General features: G+C 46.4%; 1 protein-coding gene across 1 annotated transcript in view; it reads left to right on the top strand.

Annotated features, from left to right (window-relative positions):
* The window catches only part of TTC17 (tetratricopeptide repeat domain 17), a 152,488-nt gene that overhangs the window by 24,192 nt on the left and 106,000 nt on the right, over positions 1-22,296 (top strand). The window contains exons 8-14 of the mRNA XM_068261821.1: positions 6,045-6,184; positions 6,407-6,567; positions 11,936-12,048; positions 13,664-13,801; positions 19,017-19,132; positions 21,230-21,398; positions 21,891-21,968. Coding sequence (XP_068117922.1) covers positions 6,045-6,184; positions 6,407-6,567; positions 11,936-12,048; positions 13,664-13,801; positions 19,017-19,132; positions 21,230-21,398; positions 21,891-21,968 — 915 coding nt within the window. The remainder of the gene's footprint in view (positions 1-6,044; positions 6,185-6,406; positions 6,568-11,935; positions 12,049-13,663; positions 13,802-19,016; positions 19,133-21,229; positions 21,399-21,890; positions 21,969-22,296) is intronic.

The raw sequence follows: 22,296 nt of genomic DNA on the forward strand, positions 1-22,296 counted from the left end.
ATATATGTAGTAAGTGATGGTCTCTGTCCCCCTGCTCAGCCACTATACCCTGGGAACATATATGCAGTAAGTGATGGCCTCTGTCCCCTGCTCAGCCACTATACTCTGGGGAATATATATGCAGTAAGTGATGGTCTCTGTCCCCCTGCTCAGCCGCTATACCCTGGGGAACATATATGCAGTAAGTGATGGCCTCTGTCCCCTGCTCAGCCACTATACTCTGGGGAACATATATGCAGTAAGTGATGGTCTCTGTCCCCCTGCTCAGCCTCTATACCCTGGGGAATATATATGCAGTAAGTAATGGCCTCTGTCCCCCTGCTCAGCCGCTGTACCCTGGGGAATATATATGCAGTAAGTGATGGTCTCTGTCCCCTGCTCAGCCTCTATACCCTGGGGAACATATATGCAGTAAGTGATGGCCTCTGTCCCCCTGCTCAGCCACTATACCCTGGGGAATATATATGCAGTCAGTGATGGTCTCTGTCCCCCTGCTCAGCCTCTATACCCTGGGGAACATATATGCAGTAAGTGATGGTCTCTGTCCCCCTGCTCAGCCTCTATACCCTGGGGAACATATATACAGTAAGTGATGGCCTCTGTCCCCCTGCTCAGCTGCTATACCCTGGGGAATATATATGCAGTAATTGGTCTCTGTCCCCCTGCTCAGCCTCTATACCCTGGGGAATATATATGCAGTAAGTAATGGCCTCTGTCCCCCTGCTCAGCCGCTGTACCCTGGGGAATATATATGCAGTAAGTGATGGCCTCTGTCCCCTGCTCAGCTGCTATACCCTGGGGAATATATATGCAGTAAGTGATGGCCTCTGTCCCCCTGCTCAGCCACTATACCCTGGGGAACATATATGCAGTAAGTGATGGCCTATGTCCCCCTGCTCAGCCACTATACCCTGGGGAATATATATGCAGTAAGTGATGGCCTCTGTCCCCCTGCTCAGCCACTATACCCTGGGGAATATATATGCAGTAAGTGATGGCCTATGTCCCCCTGCTCAGCCACTATACCCTGGGGAATATATATGCAGTAAGTGATGGCCTATGTCCCCCTGCTCAGCCACTATACCCTGGGGAATATATATGCAGTAAGTGATGGCCTCTGTCCCCCTGCTCAGCCACTATACCCTGGGGAATATATATGCAGTAAGTGATGGCCTCTGTCCCCCTGCTCAGCCACTATACCCTGGGGAATATATATGCAGTAAGTAATGGCCTCTGTCCCCTGCTCAGCCTCTATACCCTGGGGAATATATATGCAGTAAGTGATGGTCTCTGTCCCCCTGCTCAGCCACTATACCCTGGGGAATATATATGCAGTAAGTGATGGCCTCTGTCCCCTGCTCAGCCTCTATACCCTGGGGAACATATATGCAGTAAGTGATGGCCTATGTCCCCCTGCTCAGCCACTATACCCTGGGGAATATATATGCAGTAAGTGATGGCCTCTGTCCCCTGCTCAGCTGCTATACCCTGGGGAATATATATGCAGTAAGTAATGGCCTCTGTCCCCCTGCTCAGCCACTATACCCTGGGGAACATATATGCAGTAAGTGATGGTCTCTGTCCACAAGCTCAGCCACTATACTCTGGGGAATATATATGCAGTAATTGGTCTCTGTCCCCCTGCTCAGCTGCTATACCCTGGGGAATATATATGCAGTAAGTTATGGCCTCTGTCCCCTGCTCAGCCTCTATACCCTGGGGAACATATATATGCAGTAAGTGATGGTCTCTGTCCCCCTGCTCAGCTGCTATACCCTGGGGAATATATATGCAGTAAGTGATGGTCTCTGTCCCCCTGCTCAGCTGCTATACCCTGGGGAATATATATATATGTAGTAAGTGATGGTCTCTGTCCCCCTGCTCAGCCGCTATACCCTGGGGAACATATATGCAGTAAGTGATGGCCTCTGTCCCCCTGCTCAACCTCTATACCCTGGGGAATATATATGCAGTAAGGATATTCTCTGTCCCCCTGCTCAGCCACTATACTCTGGGGAATATATATGCAGTATGTGATGGTCTCTGTCCTCCTGTTTAGCCGCTATACCCTGTGGAACTTATATGCAGTAACTGATGGTCTCTGTCCCCCTGCTCAACCTCTATACCCTGGGGAACATATGTGCATTAAGTGATGGTCTCTGTCCTCCTGCTCAGCCACTATACCCTGGGGAACATACAGTGGAGGAAATAATTATTTGACCCCTCACTGATTTTGGATTTTGTCCAATGACAAAGAAATGAAGTCTCAGAACAGTATCATTTCAATGGTAGGTTTATTTTAACAGTGGCTGATAGCACATCAAAAGGAAAATCGAAAAAATAACCTTAAATAAAAGATAGCAACTGATTTGCATTTCATTGAGTGAAATAAGTTTTTGAACCCCTACCAACCATTAAGAGTTCTGGCTCCCACAGAGTGGTTAGACACTTCTACTCAATTAGTCACCCTCATTAAGGACACCTGTCTTAACTAGTCACCTGTATAAAATACACCTGTCCACAGAATCAATCAATCAAGCAGACTCCAAACTCTCCAACATAGGAAAGACCAAAGAGCTGTCCAAGGATGTCAGAGACAAAATTGTAGACCTGCACAAGGCTGGAATGGGCTACAAAACCATTAGCAAGAAGCTGGGAGAGAAGGTGACAACTGTTGGTGCGATTGTTTGAAAATGGAAGGAGCACAAAATGACCATCAATCGACCTCGCTCTGGGGCTCCACGCAAGATCTTACCTCGTGGGGTGTCAATGGTTCTGAGAAAGGTGAAAAAGCATCCTAGAACTACACGGGAGGAGTTAGTGAATGACCTCAAATTAGCAGGGACCACAGTCACCAAGAAAACCATTGGAAACACATTACACCGCAATGGATTAAAATCCTGCAGGGCTCGCAAGGTCCCCCTGCTCAAGAAGGCACATGTGCAGGCCCTTCTGAAGTTTGCCAATGAACACCTGAATGATTCTATGAGTGACTGGGAGAAGGTGCTGTGGTCTGATGAGACCAAAATAGAGCTCTTTGGCATTAACTCAACTCGCTGTGTTTGGAGGAAGAAAAATGCTGCCTATGACCCCCAAAACACCGTCCCCACCGTCAAGCATGGGGGTGGAAACATTTTGCTTTGGGGGTTTTTTTCTGCTAAGGGCACAGGACAACTTAATCGCATTAACGGGAAAATGGACGGAGCCATGTATCGTGAAATCCTGAATGACAACCTCCTTCCCTCTGCCAGGAAACTGAAAATGGGTCGTGGATGGGTGTTCCAGCACGACAATGACCCAAAACATACAGCAAAGGAAACAAAGGAGTGGCTCAAGAAGAAGCACATTAAGGTCATGGAGTGGCCTAGTCAGTCTCCGGACCTTAATCCAATAGAAAACCTATGGAGGGAGCTCAAGCTCAGAGTTGCACAGAGACAGCCTCGAAACCTTAGGGATTTAGAGATGATCTGCAAAGAGGAGTGGACCAACATTCCTCCTAAAATGTGTGCAAACTTGGTCATCAATTACAAGAAACGTTTGACCTCTGTGCTTGCAAACAAGGGTTTTTCCACTAAGTATTAAGTCTTTTATTGTTAGAGGGTTCAAAAACTTATTTCACTCAATGAAATGCAAATCAGTTGCTATCTTTTATTTAAAGGACTTACGAGGCCAAATGCGTTAAATAAGTGAAGTACCTGCAAGATGTCTAAATGCACGGAGGACGCCGTCCGCGCCCTCCGTGCACTTCCGCCGGGTCCCCCTCCTGAAAGCTACCCCCGTGCCGCTGGCGACCCCACGGGCCGGGTCGGGCTCTCCTGCCGCACCCAAGATGGCCGCCGGAACTGGCCGCGGCTGCGCAGTCCGCATTGCCGCGAGTGCGGCTGCGCAGCTCTAGGGCCAACCCCTCCGTACCACTTTACAGTGCGTGGTACGGAGGGGTTGGCCCTAGAGCTGCGCAGCCGCACTCGCGGCAATGCGGACTGCGCAGCCGCGGCCAGCTCCGGCGGCCATCTTGGGAGCGGCAGGAGAGCCCGACCCGGCCCGTGGGGTCGCCAGCGGCACGGGGGGCGCTTTCAGGAGGGGGACCCGGCGGAAGTGCACGGAGGGCGCGGACGGCGTCCTCCGTGCATTTAGACATCTTGCAGGTACTTCACTTATTTAACGCATTTGGCCTCGTAAGTCCTTTAAGGTTATTTTTTCGATTTTCCTTTTGATGTGCTATCTGCCACTGTTAAAATAAACCTACCATTGAAATGATACTGTTCTGAGACTTTTCATTTCTTTGTCATTGGACAAACTTACAAAATCAGTGAGGGGTCAAATAATTATTTCCTCCACTGTATATGCAGTAAGTAATGGCCTCTGTCCCCCCTGCTCAGCCTCTATACCCTGGGGAACATATGTGCATTAAGTGATGGCCTCTGACATATCTGTAGTGAGTGATGGTCTCTGACCCCATGCTCGAAATTCCTACTAGTGCTTTCTTTTGTGGGATGTCTTAATTTCGGGGAAACAGCAGTAATTTTAGAGAACATATCATCTTATACAAACGCTATATACACTTATATGGCTTCAGACGGATTATCTACAGTACATCCTGCAGGACTTCAGTTACTGCCCAGGGATTTAAATAACGCTGTTCCCATTAATTGATCTAAGTCCCCGTGTCAATGATCGCTGGCATCAATGAGATGACTGCAGTTATTGTAACTAACAAAGTAACACGTCCACGCATTACTTCCTGTTTGCATACTAATAGTACGCTAACGTGAAATAATGCGTGAGGACATCTTTTGGCTAAATAGTAAAATTACACCTACATACATTTGTTTTAAAGGAGAACTCTAGTGAGAGGTATGTGGAGGCTGCCATATTTATTTCCTTTTGAGCAATACCAGTTGCCTGGCAGCCCTGCTGATCTATTTGGCCTAAGTAGTGGCTGAATCACACAAGAAACAAGCATGCAACTAATCTTGTCATATCTGTCAAAATTGTCAAACACCTGATATGCTGCATGCTTGTTCAGGGTCTATGGCTGAAAGTAGTAGAGGCAGAGGATCAGTAGGATAGCTAGGTAATTGGTATTGCTTAAATGAAAATAAATATGGTAGCCTCCATACACCTCTCTATACAGTTCTCCTTTAATAAAAAGACCCACACATACATTTAAAATTAACCCCTTATCTCCCACACTCTCTCATAATTACCCAAATAAAAATTTTGCATAAAAAAACAAATAGTTAGCTTAGGGCCTGAACTTTTTTAATGTGTATGTCAAGAGGGTATAACATTTTGAAAATATGGTCTTGTAATTAGTGATGGGTGCAACACTGAAAAAATGCAACTATATTTCCAAATAAAATATTGGCGCCATACATTGTACTAGGGAAATATTTTAAATGTTGCCTGAAGGGGTCATGTCCATTCATTCCAGGCAGTGAGAATGGCTCGGGGAAGGAGTGGCACAGGAGTGCACCCGCTGCAGTATTACTTGACGTCTATATTCGTCCAGTTGGACTTGAGCGGTGTCTATCTGGACTGCTATAGTCGTCCAGATAGACTAAAGGCCTGTACACGCTGGCTGCGTTGCGCTGCCTTTTTAAAATTGCAAGGCCGTTTAAAAAAAACCAAAAAAAATCATGAAAATCGTAATGACCTGTGCACAGTGGTGCGATGCATTTTTAGAAAAACGAAATCGCAGTGGCTGCTGCGCTTTTTATGCACTGCACTTAAAAAACGCATGAAAAAGTGCAATGCATGTGATAGTCATTGCGTTTTTAGTTAAATAATTCAGTAAACAGGAAAAGATAGCCTCAGCAAAATCGCAACACAAACAAGCAATTCTTTGGATTTATATAGTGCCAACATATTGTGCAGCGCTGTACAATAAATAAGGTTACAGACAATAATGGGGGTGACTGACAACACAATACAAATAAGTTTTTTTTTTTTTTTGCCAATAAAATCAAAACGCTAAGCTTTTACTCCTTGCAATATACAGAGCTTTAACCTTTCTCTTCCCCATCTTGTGTGTGGTGTCATAGATGTTGGGGGAATACAATCACTCTGTGCTCTGTTACGACCGTGTGCTGGAGTCCCGGCCTTTCTTCTATGAGGCTGACAAGAGGAGGAAGGCTGTCTTGTGCCAACAGAAGTTAGAGCAGAAGCTGGAGGCCCAGCATAGGTGAGTCATGTGACCATGAGAGATGTGCAGCATAGGTGAGTGTGTGTCATGTGACCATGAGGTGTGCAGCATAGATGTATGTCATGTGACCATGAGAGATGTGCAGCATAGATGTATGTCATGTGAACATGAGAAATCTGCAGCATAGGTGAGTGTGTGTCATATGACCATGAAAGATCTGTGCATGGCTTTGCCAGGTCTGACTCTTCTGTCTCTGGCCAGGTCTCTCCAGAGGACGCTGAACGAACTGAAAGAATATCAGAAGCAGCACGACCATTACCTGAGGCAGCAGGAGGTGCTGGAGAAACATAAGCTGATCCAAGAGGAGCAGATCCTCAGAAATATCATTCATGAGACTCAAATGGCCAAGGAAGCCCAACTAGGTATTGCCTGGAGAGGGTACTTGCTATACTCTGAGGGAGGTGCTAGGGAGGGTTAGGGTTTAATGTTTGTAAATATATCTTTTAATGGGACTACACTAAAGATATGACACAGTATGTGGTACTGTGTAAAGCAGCCAGTGTACAGCTTGTATAACAATGTAAATTTGCTGTCCCATCAAGATAACTCAACACACAGCCATTAATGTCTAAACCGCTGGCAACAAAATTGAGTACAAAGTCAGGGATGTCACAATCCTCTCCAAAGTGTCAATTTTGTGTGTGCCCACCATTATTTTCTGGCACTGCCTGAGCTCCCATGAGCATGGAGTTCACTAGAGCTTTACAGGCTGCCACTGGAATCCTCTTCCATTCCTCCATGATAAAGCTGGTGGATGCTGGAGACCTTTTGCTCCACCACCCTCTGTGTGAGGATGTCCCGCAGATGCTCAATAGGTTTAGGTCTGGAGACATGCTTGGCCAGTCCAGCACCTTTACCCTCAGTTTCTTTAGCAAGGCAGTGGTCATCTTGAAGGTGTGTTTGGTGTTGTTATCCTGTAGGAATACTGCCCTGCGGCCCAGTTTCTGAAGGGAGGGGATCATGCTTTGCTTCACTATGTCACAGTACAGGTTAGCATTTATGATTGTCTCAATGAACTTTAGTTCCTAAGTGCTGACAGCAAACCATGACACTCCACTACCATGCTTGACTGTAGGAAAGACAAACCTGTACTCCTCACCAGGTTGCCTCCACACACACTTGACACCATCTTGAGCGAAATTAGTTTATCTTAGTCTGATCAGACCACAGGACAAGGTTCCAATAAACCATGTCCTTAGTCTGCTTGTCTTTAGCAAACTGAAGTCTTTCTTGTCGTCATCTTTCAAAGAGACTTTCTTCTGGGATGACAGCAATGCAGATACATTTGATGCAGTTGTCTGCGTTTGGTCTGAGCACTGACAGGCCCAACCCATGACCTCTGCAGCAATTCTGCCAGCATTAATGTCTGTTTGCAAAAGGCAACCTCTGGATATGTCGCTGAGCACTCAACTGCTTTGCTCGGCTATGGCAAGGCCTGTTCTGAGGGGAACCTGTTCTGTTAATTTGCTGTATGGTCTTGGCCACCGTGCAGTAGCTCAGTTCCAGGGTGTTGGCAAGCTTCTTATAACCTTGGCCAACTATACGTAGAGAATTATTTTGTTAAGATCCTCAGAGTTCTCTGCCATGAGGTGCCATGCTGAACTTTCAGTGACCAGTATGAGAGCGATAAGGGCCGGTTTCCATTAGAAGCGGTGCGATCGTGGCTACATAGCTGCATCGCACCGCGGGTGTCCTGATCCCAATGCATGGCAATGGAACAGTTTCCATTGTGTGCAGAGTGATCCAAGAATCTGCAGCATCTCCTGATGCAGAAGTGACGCGGCCAGCAGCGGAAGTGATGTGATGCGGCCAGGTAGCAGCACTCGCATCACTTAGTGGAAACGGGCCCTTACACCAAATGTAACACACCTGCTCCCAATTCACACCTGAGACATAAGTCACGTGAGACTGAGGGCTCATTTCCACTATCGCGAATTCGCATGCGTTTTTCGCATGCAAATTCGCATAGCAATACAAGTGAATGGGACTGTTTCCACTTGTCAGGATTCCTTTGCGTTTTTCTGTGCAGAAAAATTCGCATGGCAGAGCCATCAGAATTTGCATGCCGCATACCGCTATGCGAATCGCATACAATGTATTTAATAGGAAATTCGCATGAGGTTTGGGTATGCGAATTTTCATGCAAATTCTCATGCGAATTCGCATAGAAACAATGGAAAAGCTCACCAGCACTGCCATGGTTAAATTCGCATGCATCATCCATTCGAATTCGTGTGCGAATTCGCATGAAAATTTGCATGGGCATGCGAATTGCGAATCCGCATGCAAATTTTTTCCGCGGCGATTCGCACCGCACAAGTGGAAATGCAGCCTGAGACTTGACCAATTCACACCTGAGACTTGAGTCCCATGACGCTGGGGAGGGAAAATGTCTTATTGGGCAGAATGTTGACATTCTTTACTAACTTTTGTTGCCAGTGGTTTAGACATGAATGGAGTGCATTGAGTTATTTTGACAGCAAATGTACACTGTTATACAAGCTGTACACTGAATGCTTTATATGGTATCTAAGTGTCATACTCACACATACTCATTCAAGTGGATACTATGGGAAAAAGAATCCTAAAGTCCTTGTAGTGACACTGTACCTCTCTGAAGGGAAGGCCACATACTATGCACTTACCGCGTCTGCGGAGTCCTAAGGCTTTGCTCACACATAAAAAGGTGTCTTGTCAGGTTTTTGTCAGTTGGCATCAGTTTTGCATGTTTTTCTATGGCTGTGTTCACACATAAATCTGTACATGTCAAGTTTTGTATCCGTTTTATATGTGCTTCAATGCTTGTGTTCACACATAAAATGTGCACATTTCTGGTCCAGTCAGGTAAAACTGAAAAAAATGGAAATGTGCAGATTTGTATGAACCAAGTAAGGAGGGAAAGAGGAGAGTGGGGTTCTGTGGGTTTCTAGAGCTAGTGTTGCACACTAAACACTGATTCCTCCAAGTAATGTGTAAAAGGTTGATGGGTAAATAAAGTGGCACCACAACTCCATATAGTAGAATGTATATATAGGCCTGAACGATTTTAGGACAATATTGAATTGCACGATTTCTGTCAGAAATTGCAATTTCGATACACTATTTATTCAAATCAAGCTTTAGCACTAAATTCTCAATGTACAGTAAGATTTACAAACATGCATTGACAGAAAAAAACCTGTCGACTCTTGCTGTGTAAGATGGCGCTAGGTACCCCTTTTGTCCCTCCCCAGACAGTTTTGTCCCCCCGGGGGCCCCAGAGCCAGCTAATGGTTCCATATCTTTTGATAATTCTTTTGCATCCGGTTCCGGAGAAAAAGTAAGGGACAATAGCCAAAATTGGTGCTCTGTACGGTGAAATGTCCTCAAACTGGAAAAATGCAAAGGGAAAAAGGAATGTGGAGGCCAGAATAGGCTGTCACTAGACTGTGTGTGACAGGCAGATATGAAGCCACTTGTCAGACATGCTTTCCTGTTTTGCTTTAACTAAACAGAACAGTCCATACTTTTTACAGGATTCTTCCCGTGTATCTTTTACCTATTCATAAATAAAGACAGGTGCGCTAAGCTTTCATTGAGAACGCATGAGTTGATTGTACTCCAACTTATTGCCTGATGAAGTGGGATATGCCCACGAAATGCGTTGCACCCACCTGGAGTATGTAAATAAACCATTATTTAATTGTTGAAATAACAGCATTTTGTGTCTACTTTGGGGAGGTAAGTCCACCACTGTTCTTTTTTAAAAAAAAATAAAATAAATTTTTTTTTACCTCCTTTTATACTTCTGGCGCCTCTGTACAACTTTTACCTATCCAAACTGAAGCTGAAACATTTTTCTAACCAAAGTTAAAATAGTAGTTTCTTCTAACCATTTAAATAAGAACTGAGAAGCTACGTAAAGGATACCTTAGTAAACATTTAATGTCACAAATCAGTCATCATAATGACATGTTGTGCAAAGCAGTCGAAGGGAGGAATTATACAAAACTCTTGACAGGCATGCGGGCCAGCCCAGCTGATGACTTGGAGGAAGGCAGGGGCGAGAGCCTGCAGGCAGAGTCTGCCCGCCCGCTCAGCTGATAGGCAGGAGAGAGGAGTGAGCCGCCTCCTCTTGATTAATAGGCGTGCAGGCCGTCCGGTGCCCGCGCCTTCCTCACTGATGGCGCTAGGCGTAGTGAGCCGCTGCCGAGAGAGAGAGCCTGCCGCCCGCTCACCTGATAGGCTGCACACACTAGGTGGAAGTAGGGAAAGAGAGTGAGCTGCCATCGCACGGAGCGGTGAGCTGTGCATAGTTTGACAAGGGACTACTGGACTGGCTGCAGAGAGCAGAGGGGGTACCTTGAAAACCGCCGCTTTGACAATCACGAAATCATCATTTCTGTGATTGCAATTTAGATCCCCAAATGATAAATAGCTCAGGCCTATTATTTAGGCTTTTCAACTTTACGCTAGACAGTGCACTTCCTGGCACTGAGCTCTCCTGACTGTTTGTTTTTTTGCAGGGCTGTGGAGTCAGTCGAGGAGTCTGAGTCGGGGCAATTTTGGATACCCGGAGTTGGAGTTGTGGTTTCATAAACTGAGGAGTCGGAGTCGGATGATTTTTGTACAAAATCCGCAGCCCTGTTAAGTATTAGACTAAGGAGTCGGAGTCTAGGAGTCAGTCTGAGCCATTTTGGGTACCCGGAGTTGGAGTCTGAGTCGTGGTTTCATAAACTGAGGAGTTGGAGTCGGAAGATTTTTGTACCAACTCCACAGCCCTGTTTTTTGTCTCTAAATGCAGAGGATGAGGCTTGAGAGAGCGTCTGTGTGACACTCACAAACATAGGCAATCTTAAATGGATATGATGTTATTATGGAAGATATAAGCTGCTGAGACTGGGTAGTGGTGTTGGACACTATATAAATGATATGAACCAACTATGGAGAATACTAAACTCAATTAAGCATCAGTTCTCCTTGAGTAGGTCAGATGGGCTGTATAGCCACTGTCATACCAACAATATGTATTTGTAGTATCACATCATCACTTGTAGTATCTCCATTGAAATAATAGTCTTAGACAAGATCCTTTTGTATACAAATGTATTCTTGTAGTTATATACAAAGAATATACAAAATTACATAGAAAAGTGTAATAAGAAATATTGGAGTAACCTAATAAATATCTAACAGCTTTGGTCATCTGAAGTACATGAATTTAAAAGCTACTTCACCAAACTCTCATTCCTGGGTGCCTGAACCCACGATCCTGAGATTAAAAACCTCGTTCTCTAAGGCATAAATCGGATAGGGTGCCTCTATCTATGTTCCCGACTAAGTTTTTCAAGGCCATATTTATTCTCTCCACGTGAAGAGCCTGACCTTAAATATGAGCCAACTTGGCATATACACTTTGCAGGTACATGAACTGTAAACAGAGTTCAGTTTAAAGTTCAACCACAGTTCAGTCATAGTTCATTTTTAAGTAGTTCAAAGACACACACTCACAAACTATATCTTTAATTATAATTCTTACAACTATTTGAGATTACATAACAAATAACTTGATGATAAAGATCAAATATTTGACAGGGGGTTGGGATTTCTCCATAGCTGATAACTTTGGGCCTAAATCGGGTAATAATATAATCAGTAAGTATACTCAGACGTTACGTCAGACCGTAGTTCTATTCACACAAACATGTAGATAACAACCAAGCTGTGGCTCTGCTGTGTTTTCTGTTTCAGGGAATCATCAGATCTGTCAGATCAGCAGCCAGAAGCACAGCCTGTTCTGCCCCTGGGACCTACCTGTGCGATACCACCGGGGGGACATCTTCGAGAACGTGGAACATGTACTGGTGAGATAAGCTGTGAGACCAATCTGTGTGCTCTGTGATCAGCGAGACCAGTCGGTGTGCTCTGTGATCAGCGAGACCAGTCGGTGTGCTCTGTGATCAGCGAGACCAGTCGGTGTGCTCTGTGATCAGCGAGACCAGTCGGTGTGCTCTGTGATCAGCGAGGCCAGTCGGTGTGCTCTGTGATCAGCGAGACCAGTCGGTGTGCTCTGTGATCAGCGAGACCAGTCGGTGTGCTCTGTGATCAGCGAGACCAGTCGGTGTGCTCTGTGATCAGCGAGACCAGTCGGTGTGCTCTGTGATCAGCGAGACCAGTCGGTGTGCTCTGTGATCAGCGAGACCAGTCGGTGTGCTCTGTGATCAGCGAGACCAGTCGGTGTGCTCTGTGATCAGCGAGACCAGTCGGTGTGCTCTGTGATCAGCGAGACCAGTCGGTGTGCTCTGTGATCAGCGAGACCAGTCGGTGTGCTCTGTGATCAGCGAGACCAGTCGGTGTGCTCTGTGATCAGCGAGACCAGTCGGTGTGCTCTGTGATCAGCGAGACCAGTCGGTGTGCTCTGTGATCAGCGAGACCAGTCGGTGTGCTCTGTGATCAGCGAGACCAGTCGGTGTGCTCTGTGATCGGAGAGAAAGAGGTGCAGAAATGAGGAGACGTGGGAATGAGGAGGGAGCTCAGGAATAGGAGGAGGCGCAGAAATAAGAGAAGGTGGCTGCTCAGGAATGAGAGGAGGATGCACAGAAATACGAGGAAGCGACACAGGGATGAGGAGGCTCAGAAATGGAAAGAGGTGCAGAAATGAGAAGGTGGCCTAGGAATGAGATGTGGCAGCTCGGGAATGAGGAGGCTCCGGAATGGGAAGGGGTGCAGAAATGAAGTGTGGGGAGGAGGCTCGGAAATGAGAGGAAAAAAGCCACAGGGATGAGAGGGGGAGGCGTGGGAATGATGTTTGGCAGATTTCCTCATCTTCAGTGTTCGCCCCAGAATTTTTTTCCAGCTGGGTGGCATAAAAAGTAGCTGGGTGTAGCGATAAGAGAGAATGCAGGGCCGGCGCTTCTGTGTGCAACTTTGCTTACAGAATAGGAGGTGGTGAGCCAATGACAGCCGGGTGCTCACCAAAACTAGCCGGGTGAAGCACCCGGCTAAAAGAGCCTGGGGAGAACACTGTTCCTTCTCAGACATGAGTGAATGCTGAGATGGGTGGCTCACTGATCATTGATAGCAAGTCACTGATGACCACTGAATGGTGTGAAGACGTTCTGACTGATTCATGTGTCCACGCTCCCAAGCATACATTTGAATAAGGTGCTGGGAAATGGGGGTGCAGGGAAAAGCCAAAAAAACTTACCCTGCTTCTGCTAAAGTCCCGGCTGCGTTAATTACTAATTCCCCTCCTGGCTGCCATTGAAACTGAGGAAAGACCTAATTCAGCCTCCAGCTATTTCTGGTGGCCAGATTATACTGTATTTGTTATTTGTGCTCTGTCTTTTGACGGCGCTCAAATTACTGACTGAGTGTTGGTATAGCCGTAATTAACATGGCAGCCTATGGCAATGGCCACATTTTTAGTTCGGATGTTGCCAGACTTGCGCTCCTAACCAGTTCATATTTTTCTCTTAGTTTGGTGAAGACACTTCCTCCGCATACATGACTTCTGTAAACAGAGACCAGCAGATAAATCACACTGTGCTTCTGCAGCGCCCCCCGGTGGCCCGTTCTGTAATAAGAGTCTGGGGCAAAGATGCTTCTACGTTTCATGTAAGTACATGCAGAATTCCTAACGTCTTTATTTTTCTCTTCTCATTCCTCTCATATTCTTTCCTCCGAACAGACCTTCCAATACCTCCTCCTAGAAGTCCCCCCTCCCATATGCAAGGGCTCCTCCTCTTTAGGGATGATGTCATCTGACTCACAACTGTGTGAACATCCCCACCTCAATTATTTGATTTCAGTTGGGATGGTCCATGAGATTAAAATAATTTTCGAGTTCATGCAGGATTATGCAAATCTATGCAAATTAAGGACGATTGAAGTGAGAGGGAAATGGGGGCTGCCATATTTATTTCCTTTCAAACAGTGCCGATTGCCTGGCTGTCCTGCTCGTCCTCTGCCTCTAATACTTTTAGCCATAGACCCAGAACGAGCATGTAAATCACTTGCTCTGACTGAAGTCTGACTTGATTATCTGCATGCTAGTTACAGGTGTGTGATTCAGACACTACTGCAACCAAAGATCAGCAGAACTGCTGGGCAACTGGTATTGATTAACTTCCTGGTGGTAAGCCCGAGCCGAGCTCTGGCTATACCGCGCAGGAGGATTTCTCAGGCCCTGCAGGGCCGATTTGCATAATTTTTATTTGTACACGCAGCTAGCACTTTGCTAGCTGTGTGTACTGCCCGTTCGCCGCCGCTCTGCACCAACTCGCCGCGCCATCCCCCCCCCCCTCCAGACCCCATGCGCTGCCTGGCAGCGCTGAGGGGTGGATTGGGACTCCCTCTGACGTCTTCCCGCCCGTCGCGGGGGAAGCCCTAATGGAAATTCCGTTCAGAGCGGGATTTCCGGACGGGCTTGATCGCCGGAGGCGATCGAAGAGGGTGCGAGGATGCCGCTGCACAGCGGCTGTCATGTAGCTAGCGCTAGGCTAGCTACATGATTTAAAAATAAATAAATAAATAAAAAAAAATAGTGCTGCGCTGCCCCCTGGCGGTTTTAATTGACCGCAAGGAGGGTTAAAAGGAAATTAATATGGCAGCCTCCATATCCCTCTCACTTCGGTTGTCTTTTAAACACTAATTGAGTTAAAATGTTTTGAATTTTGGTGTCAGTCTGGGGTCACTGATCCTCGTAAAATCAGCTGTGTGAAGAGTAGCAGAGATGAGAATTTTTTGGATGCTTCTGGCTTAGAGGTGTGAGGTTTGGAGACTGTCAGGCTGGTGAGAGTGTACTTTATGAGGTTCTGTCAACTTAATCCAAGATGTATGGCTTGGGTAAAAAGATGTTAAAGGATAACTGTAGTGAGAGGTACAGTATATGGAGGCTGCCATATTAATTTCCTTTTAAGCAATACCAGTTGCCTGGCAGCCCTGTTCAGCTTTCTGCCTGCAGTAGTGTGAATAACACCAGTAACAAGCATGCAGCTAATCTTGTCAGATCTGACAATGACAGAAACACCTGATCTGCTGCATGCTTGTTGAGGGTGTATGGCTAAAAGTATTAGAAGCAGAGGGTCAGCCGGATAACCAGGCAACTGGTATTGCTTAAAAGGAAATAAATATGGCAGCCTCCATATACCTCACTACAGTTCTCCTTTAATTGTGCTCAGCTCAGCTTAGGAGCTGCTAAAAGCTAATTAACTCTGTACTAGACAAGTTAAATCCTTCGCTAGGCTGGGGAATTGTAGAGACTTTAATTGAAATATAATGCATTTGATATTAATATTGAAAAAATATTAAAGGTGTCAGGTGAATGTGGTTAACCTGTGTATGCATCAGAGAGAAAGTGGTCACTCCCATCTCTGGAGCAGCTGACAGGCGGCGTAATTTTCTCACTGTAGTGAGAATCTCAGTGTTAGTTAAAGGGGGGGACTATCTGCAAAAAGAACAGAAAACATATAAGATTAAAAATCATGCCAGAGCTCATAACAAGTATAATCATTATACACTGAGGACATATCGTTACATATTAAAAACACAGCTTAAGGAGGCACTCCTCATCAAATCCATACAATTAAAGACATCACATAAAGTTGTTGCTAATATTTATCCAGAAAACAGTATAATTCGTTTCTTTCATTAAGGCCCAATCTACCGCAGGCTTTAGATCTAGAGATCAACTTGGCTTTCTCCTGCCTTAACAACCTCTCGCGGTCACCACCCCTATGTGGTAATTCCACGACCTTTAAGCCTAGGAACCTCAAACGACCATTTATACCCCCATGTTCCTCCCACATGTGGGTAATCAGTCGTGCAGCCCCTTTTTTGGTTTTTAACAAATTGACATGTTCCTGGAACCTAGTACAAAGTTGTCTCGTTGTCGTCCCCACGTAAAATCGTTTGCAGGGGTAGAGGATGGCATACACCACAAAGATTGAATGGCAATGGATAAAATCCTTGATTTTAAACCTTTCACCTCCCAGGACCACCTCTTTGCCTGGTACAAAATTGGTGCAGTGGTTACAATTCCCACACTTAAAATTGCCTGTTGGTCGAGATCCGGTGAGCCAATCCACTTGCCTCTGCTCCCGCAATTCACTACTAATTAGCAGATCGCCAATTGTCCTAGCCTTCCGAAATGTAACCAGGTGTTTCTCCTGGATTAGTGGGCTCAAATCTGGGGTTCCTTTTAGATCCCCCCCCCCCCCCCCAGTTTTTATGAATTGATGTGACGATCTGCTTTGCCATGGGGGAAAAATCAAATACAAAAGGGATTTTGGTATTCTGTTCCCTTGATCCTTCTCTGTGGTTTACCTTCCCATCTCTCCTACCCCCTCTCTCTATCAGCTCCTCTCTGCTACGCAATTTGGCTTTCTTGAAAGCCTGTACAATTAATCGCAGGGGGTAGCCCCTCATCAAGAAACGAACACCCAATTTGAAACTTTGGCTCATAAAGTCATCATTCTTGCTGTTTCGTTTTAAACGTACAAACTGGCTGTATGGGATGGAGTCCAAAACATGTCTAGGGTGGAAACTTGAATACAACAGACTATTTGTAGCAGTTGGTTTGCGGTACCCCTTGGTCAGGAGTTTACCTTTTTCCGCAAAAATCTTAAGTTCCAAGAATTCCAGACTATTTCCACCCCATACACCAGTAAACCTCATATGGAAATTGTTACAATTGATCCATTCAATGAACTTCTCAAAGTGCTCTCTGGTACACTACCTGTTAGGACATTGTCCATGTATCTTAGCGAGGCACCCAAAAGCATGGCGATGTGGATTATTGGAACTGAAAATTTGGTGCCTCTACCACATTGCCCAAAAAATATTGGCAAAAGTGGGGGCCACCGACGTCCCCTTCGCCACGCCAGAGGCCTGTCTATCCCACCTGTCAAGGAAGAGAAATGCATTATGAGACAAGATAAAAGAGACAGTCCTCCACATAAGTAAACCAACATATATCCTTGCCCTCGTCAATCAAAAAGTCGCGAATAGTTTGGACCCCAGTTTTTGTGGAATACGAGTGTAGAGACTCTCTACATCAATAGATACTAAATTGAAATCGTCCCTCCATTCAAGATGTGGCAGTTTCTGTAGCACATCCACAGTATCAGCAAGGTAGGAAGGTATCACCTTCAAAAAGGGGCGTAACAAATAGTCCATATATTTAGAGAGGGGTTCAGTTAGAGAACCCCTAGCTGACACAATGGGGCGGCCTGGTGGTTTCTCTACATTCTTTTGGACTTTAGGTAGAAAATACCACACAGGTTTTTTAGGAAAAGAGGGAAGAAGATCATCTCCAATTTCCTGGAAATCCATCCTTGTTCCACACCCCTCCGTAATGACGATTGTAACAACTTTTGGTACTGGAAGGTAGGGTCTCTAGGGAGTCTCTCATAGAAACCATCTTCCCCCTCCAACTGTCTCAGTGCCTCGCTCACATAATACTCCCGTGACATAATTACCAGGTTCCCCTCTTTGTCTGCTTTATTTACAACAATGTTGGGGTTCTCCTTTAGCCACTCTAATGCTTTCAATTCCTCGGTAGATAAATTGGAATTCACCTTAGGGTATATCAGGGCCTTTAGCTCTTCCTGAACTTTGAGATCAAACTTATCTATTGCAGTGCCCCGTGTACTCAGGAATTCCCTTACCGATTTACATGGTCTGAAGGGTTCTCTTGGTTCTCCTGAGGGTGCCGTCATCTCCATTTCTGGCACCTCTCCCCCTTTCAACAATGATACTAGACTCTCCAGATTTCCCGAGTCTTGTGTCGTTAGATCTGTATTCGGGAAGAATCCCAGGGCTCCGGTTGGCTCCACCGAAGTCAATGTATTCTGTTTCCATGTTGCTTGTTGCACTGTTATATTTAATCTTCTCACAGCCCGATAACAATCCAACTCAAATCTGAAGGGATCAAAGGATGTACTCAGGGCGAAGTCAAGTCCCTTAGCCAGGAGGCTTGAACACCCTAATTAATAATGGGAGGATTTCTCCAGGTTGATGATCTGGAGATTATCCGATAGTCCCAACTCTATTATGGTCTCCTCTGAAATTTCCTTCCACGGGTGTAACTCCTCCTCCAGGTCACCCGCTTCTCTTTTTGTCTTCCTGCGGTTTCTCCCTCCCCTCCGGATTCTCCGGCTAAAGGGAGTTCCACACATGTTTTGTCACCTTCCGGATGTTTCAGGCCTGATTTGCCTGGGGTGCCTGGAGTCCCCCTTCTCTGTTGTTGCTCGTCTGGGCTAGAGTGAGCCAGAGTCTGTTGTCCAGTAGCCTCTATTCTGTCTACTGCTTTTCCTACCTCTAGATCGACTTCTCGTATTAGATTGCCCCCAATCGAAAATATGACCTTTAGCAAAGTCCTCCTGATCCCTTCTAAACTTCCTGAGTTTTTGTTCCTTGATGCTATTTTGTATAGATGCAGTTCGATTATTGATTTTCTGCGCAATTTCCTGATACTGTTGGGGGGAGGTGAGTTTGGAAAGTTCCCTTTTGCAGGTATCCAATTCAGCCACAGTTTTATTATACTCGGCACGGTTGAGGACAATTACTTTCAATGTCCGTATGATTCTGGAATAAATAGCAAGCTAAAGTTCTGGTGCCCAGCGCTCTTTCTTCTACTGCATACGGATTACTGTTAGCTGGGAGCACATTACTGCTGAGCTCTTCCGGATTACCCCCCCGGATATTAAGTAATTTAGAGAGGTTTTAATAAAAGGAGATATGATTTCAATGTATTTCTATGAATAGTTTCTACAAGTAGGAAGAATTTTGAGAGTGAATTTAACCCTTTAACACAATGTTTTATTTATAGAAAGAAACCGATTATCTGTGGCCCAAGAAAGACGATTGTCTGGAGAGGTTCCCCAAAGTTCCTCCCCCTGAAGAGCTTCCAAAGTATCATCTACCTCCTGTGCTGTCAGGACTGAGGTGGGTCCACTGACACACTGTCCCTTCACTCACTGCCACACACTGTCCCTTCACCCACTGCCACCCTGCACACTGTCTATTCGCTGCCACACACTGTCCCTTCACCCACTGCAACCCTGCACACTGTATTCACTGCCACACACTGTCCCTTCACCCACTGCAACCCTGCACACGGTCTATTCACTGCCACACACTGTCCCTTCACTCACTGCCACCCTGCACACTGTATTCACTGCCGCACACTGTCCCTTCACCCACTGCAACCCTGCACACGGTCTAGTCACTGCCGCACACTGTCCATTCACTTACTGTTGATAAAAATTGTATAATTTAAAATGCATGCAAACACAAAAATAAAAAGTACATTTCTCCCAGAGAAAAAATGTGCTATAAATACCAGGGTAAAATGGTCTATAAATTACATCCCTCCAATGTTGCGTGCTGCGGCAGCCCCGGCTATTTGTCGCTGCTCACATCTCGCCGTGTCCCATACTCCCCTGTCCCCTGCTCGCTTCTGAGATTCACCTCCGCTCCGTCTATTTAGAGCAGGGCTACAAGAAAATGGCCTCCAATGTCCATAAAGGCAGACATCGGAGGCCATTTTTTGTAGCCCTGCTCTAACTGTAGATGGAGCGGAGGCAGAAAAGTGGGGAGGGAGACAGCACTGGAAAGCATGGAGCCGGTGATTGACCCGCTACCAGTACATGCTACTGGGGGCACCTGTTCCTAGCGATCTATCCTGAGGACACCTACGCCTGGCTACCTATACTAGAGGCACCTATACCTGGCTACCTATACTGAGGGCACCGACGCCTGGCTACCTACCTACCTTCCTATTTTGAGCCTGAGGGTGTTTTATTTGGGGTAGGGAAGGCATGTGTGATGTGTCGCGACTTCAAAAAGGTTGGGAAAAAACTTCATTAGGTAGTAGAAATTTGACAGAACTGACAGGTTTTGGACTAGCCTATCTCCTCATGGGGGATTCTCTGCGTTTTCTTTCTTTTCCAAAGGACTTCTGCTCAGTTGCTCAGTCCAACTGAAGAGAACCGTGTGCAAACCAGTAAGGGAGGCGGCCTGCATCTCTGTATAGATCCTTTCTAAGAAATGTTTTTGTAAAGAATTGAAATATCGAGAATCCCCCATGAAGAGATGAACTAGTCAAAAACCTGTCAGTTCCATCAGATTTCTACTAACTACTGTAACTGACAGCAATATAGAATAATTTTTTTAGCTCTTTTTACTCTGGGAGTACTTCTTATTTGTATGCATTTTAAATATTACATTTGTTTGCGATAGTTAAGGTAGCCATACACTGGTCGATTTGCCATCAGATTCGCCCAACAGACAGATCCCTATCTGATCGAATCTGATCAGAGAGGGATCGTATGGCTACCTTTACTGCAAACAGATTGTGAATAGATTTCAGCCTGAAACCGTTCACAATCTGTTGTGGTGGTGGTGCTGCCGCCGCTCCCCCCGCCCGCATACATTACCTGCTCCGCCGGCGCGACTCCAGTCCCCAGGTCTCCGCTGTCTTCTCCCCTCTGGTCCCCAGGTCCAGCATGCTTTACTTCTTCCTGCCCGGCAGGAAGTTTAAACAGTAGAGTGCCCTCCACTGTTTAAACTTCCTGCCGGGCAGGAGGAACTGAAGCATGCCGGAGACCAGCGCGGACACGGAGCAGCGGTGACCGGGGTTAGTCGTGCCGGCGGAGCAGGTAATGTATGCGGCTCTATTGCGTCGGTCGACGGGCACTCAAACGCCGCTAGCGACGCGCTTCCTACCCGCGGGCGATCAACGGTATTTTTCCACACGGAGCGATCGACGGGATCGGACGAAATGGATCGAAATTCCCAGTGATCGAATCTGCTGTCGAAACGGAGGCAAATCGGGCCAGTTTATGGCCAGCTTTACCCTTTTTTATTGTATGGTCTACCATGTCTGTATTGGGTATCTATGTCTGTATTTTTATGAGCCCATGTTTGTTGTTTTTTTACTTTATACAGCAGCAGGAAAGGGTGAGGGCGCTGTATAAATAACCAATAATTATCCTCTTGTGACAGGTTTATAATCAGGTCTTGTTTTCTGTCTTCCGTCAGTGTGAGCCCAGCTGTACTGAAGCACATTGAAGCGGGGAATGACCCCCACACGCCTGATTGCACTTCTCTCCCTGACGGGCGTAAGAATGGAACGCTGCAGAAGCTGCTCGCCGAGCTGGAGGGCCGGCTGGACCTGCAGGAGCTGAAGCCAGACCACTACGCCCAGCGGGTATGTCCACAAGTCTGGGGGGACTGCAGCAGCTACTGGGGCATAAAGCACCTTGTCCAGCTGTGATGGATTGGGTGCTCCATGCCTGCTGGGGATGAGCGATCAGGTGCTGGAGAAGATGACCTCACAAGGATGAGGAGAGGACAAGGAAAGATACAAATTAACTCTGCAACTGCTGGGAATGTTTGGGGATGGGGGCGGGGTTAGGAGGGTTAGAGTTTAAAATTGTTTTCTTTAGCTAGGTTTGAGTGGTTAAGATTGGCTGTTGGGGGGGAGGGGGGGGGGTAGTTGGGCGCTAGGAAGGCTTGGGTTGGGCATACATGCAGCCGGCAGATCTCTCTCTAATCAGATTCGAACAGAAAGAGATCTGTCTTTTGATCGATCTGCGCACACATCGTCTGATTTGGCACCTTTACTGTCCTGATTTAAGTTACCTTGTTTGGTTTTGCTTTAGCTGAATTGCGTTTGTCTCACCCTTTGTTTCGTGTCTAGGCGCTAGACAAGATGATCAGAAACCTCAGTATTACAGAAGAGGAGATGAGGGCTTCTCTCCACCTTTCTCTTAATCAGGTGAGCAAGATGATCCACCACCATTGCTCTGCTCAGGTGATGCATAACACGTGAAGAAGCATGCAGTCTGTGTGTGCCTCGATGTGTACAGGGTGTGTATTCCGATCATATTCCAGGGCTTTGATGGAAATCTGTGACCAAGAGGATGTGTGGCCCTCTGCTGTGCACCATGTGACCCCCTGAGCCTTCTGCTGTGCACCATGTGACCCCCCTGAGCCCTCTGCTGCGCGCCATGTGACCCCCTGAGCCCTCTGCTGCGCGCCATGTGACCCCCTGAGCCCTCTGCTGCGCGCCATGTGACCCCCTGAGCCCCTGCTGCGCGCCATGT

Source organism: Hyperolius riggenbachi, chromosome 11 (genome assembly GCF_040937935.1).
Source record: "Hyperolius riggenbachi isolate aHypRig1 chromosome 11, aHypRig1.pri, whole genome shotgun sequence".
NCBI lineage: Eukaryota > Metazoa > Chordata > Amphibia > Anura > Hyperoliidae > Hyperolius > Hyperolius riggenbachi.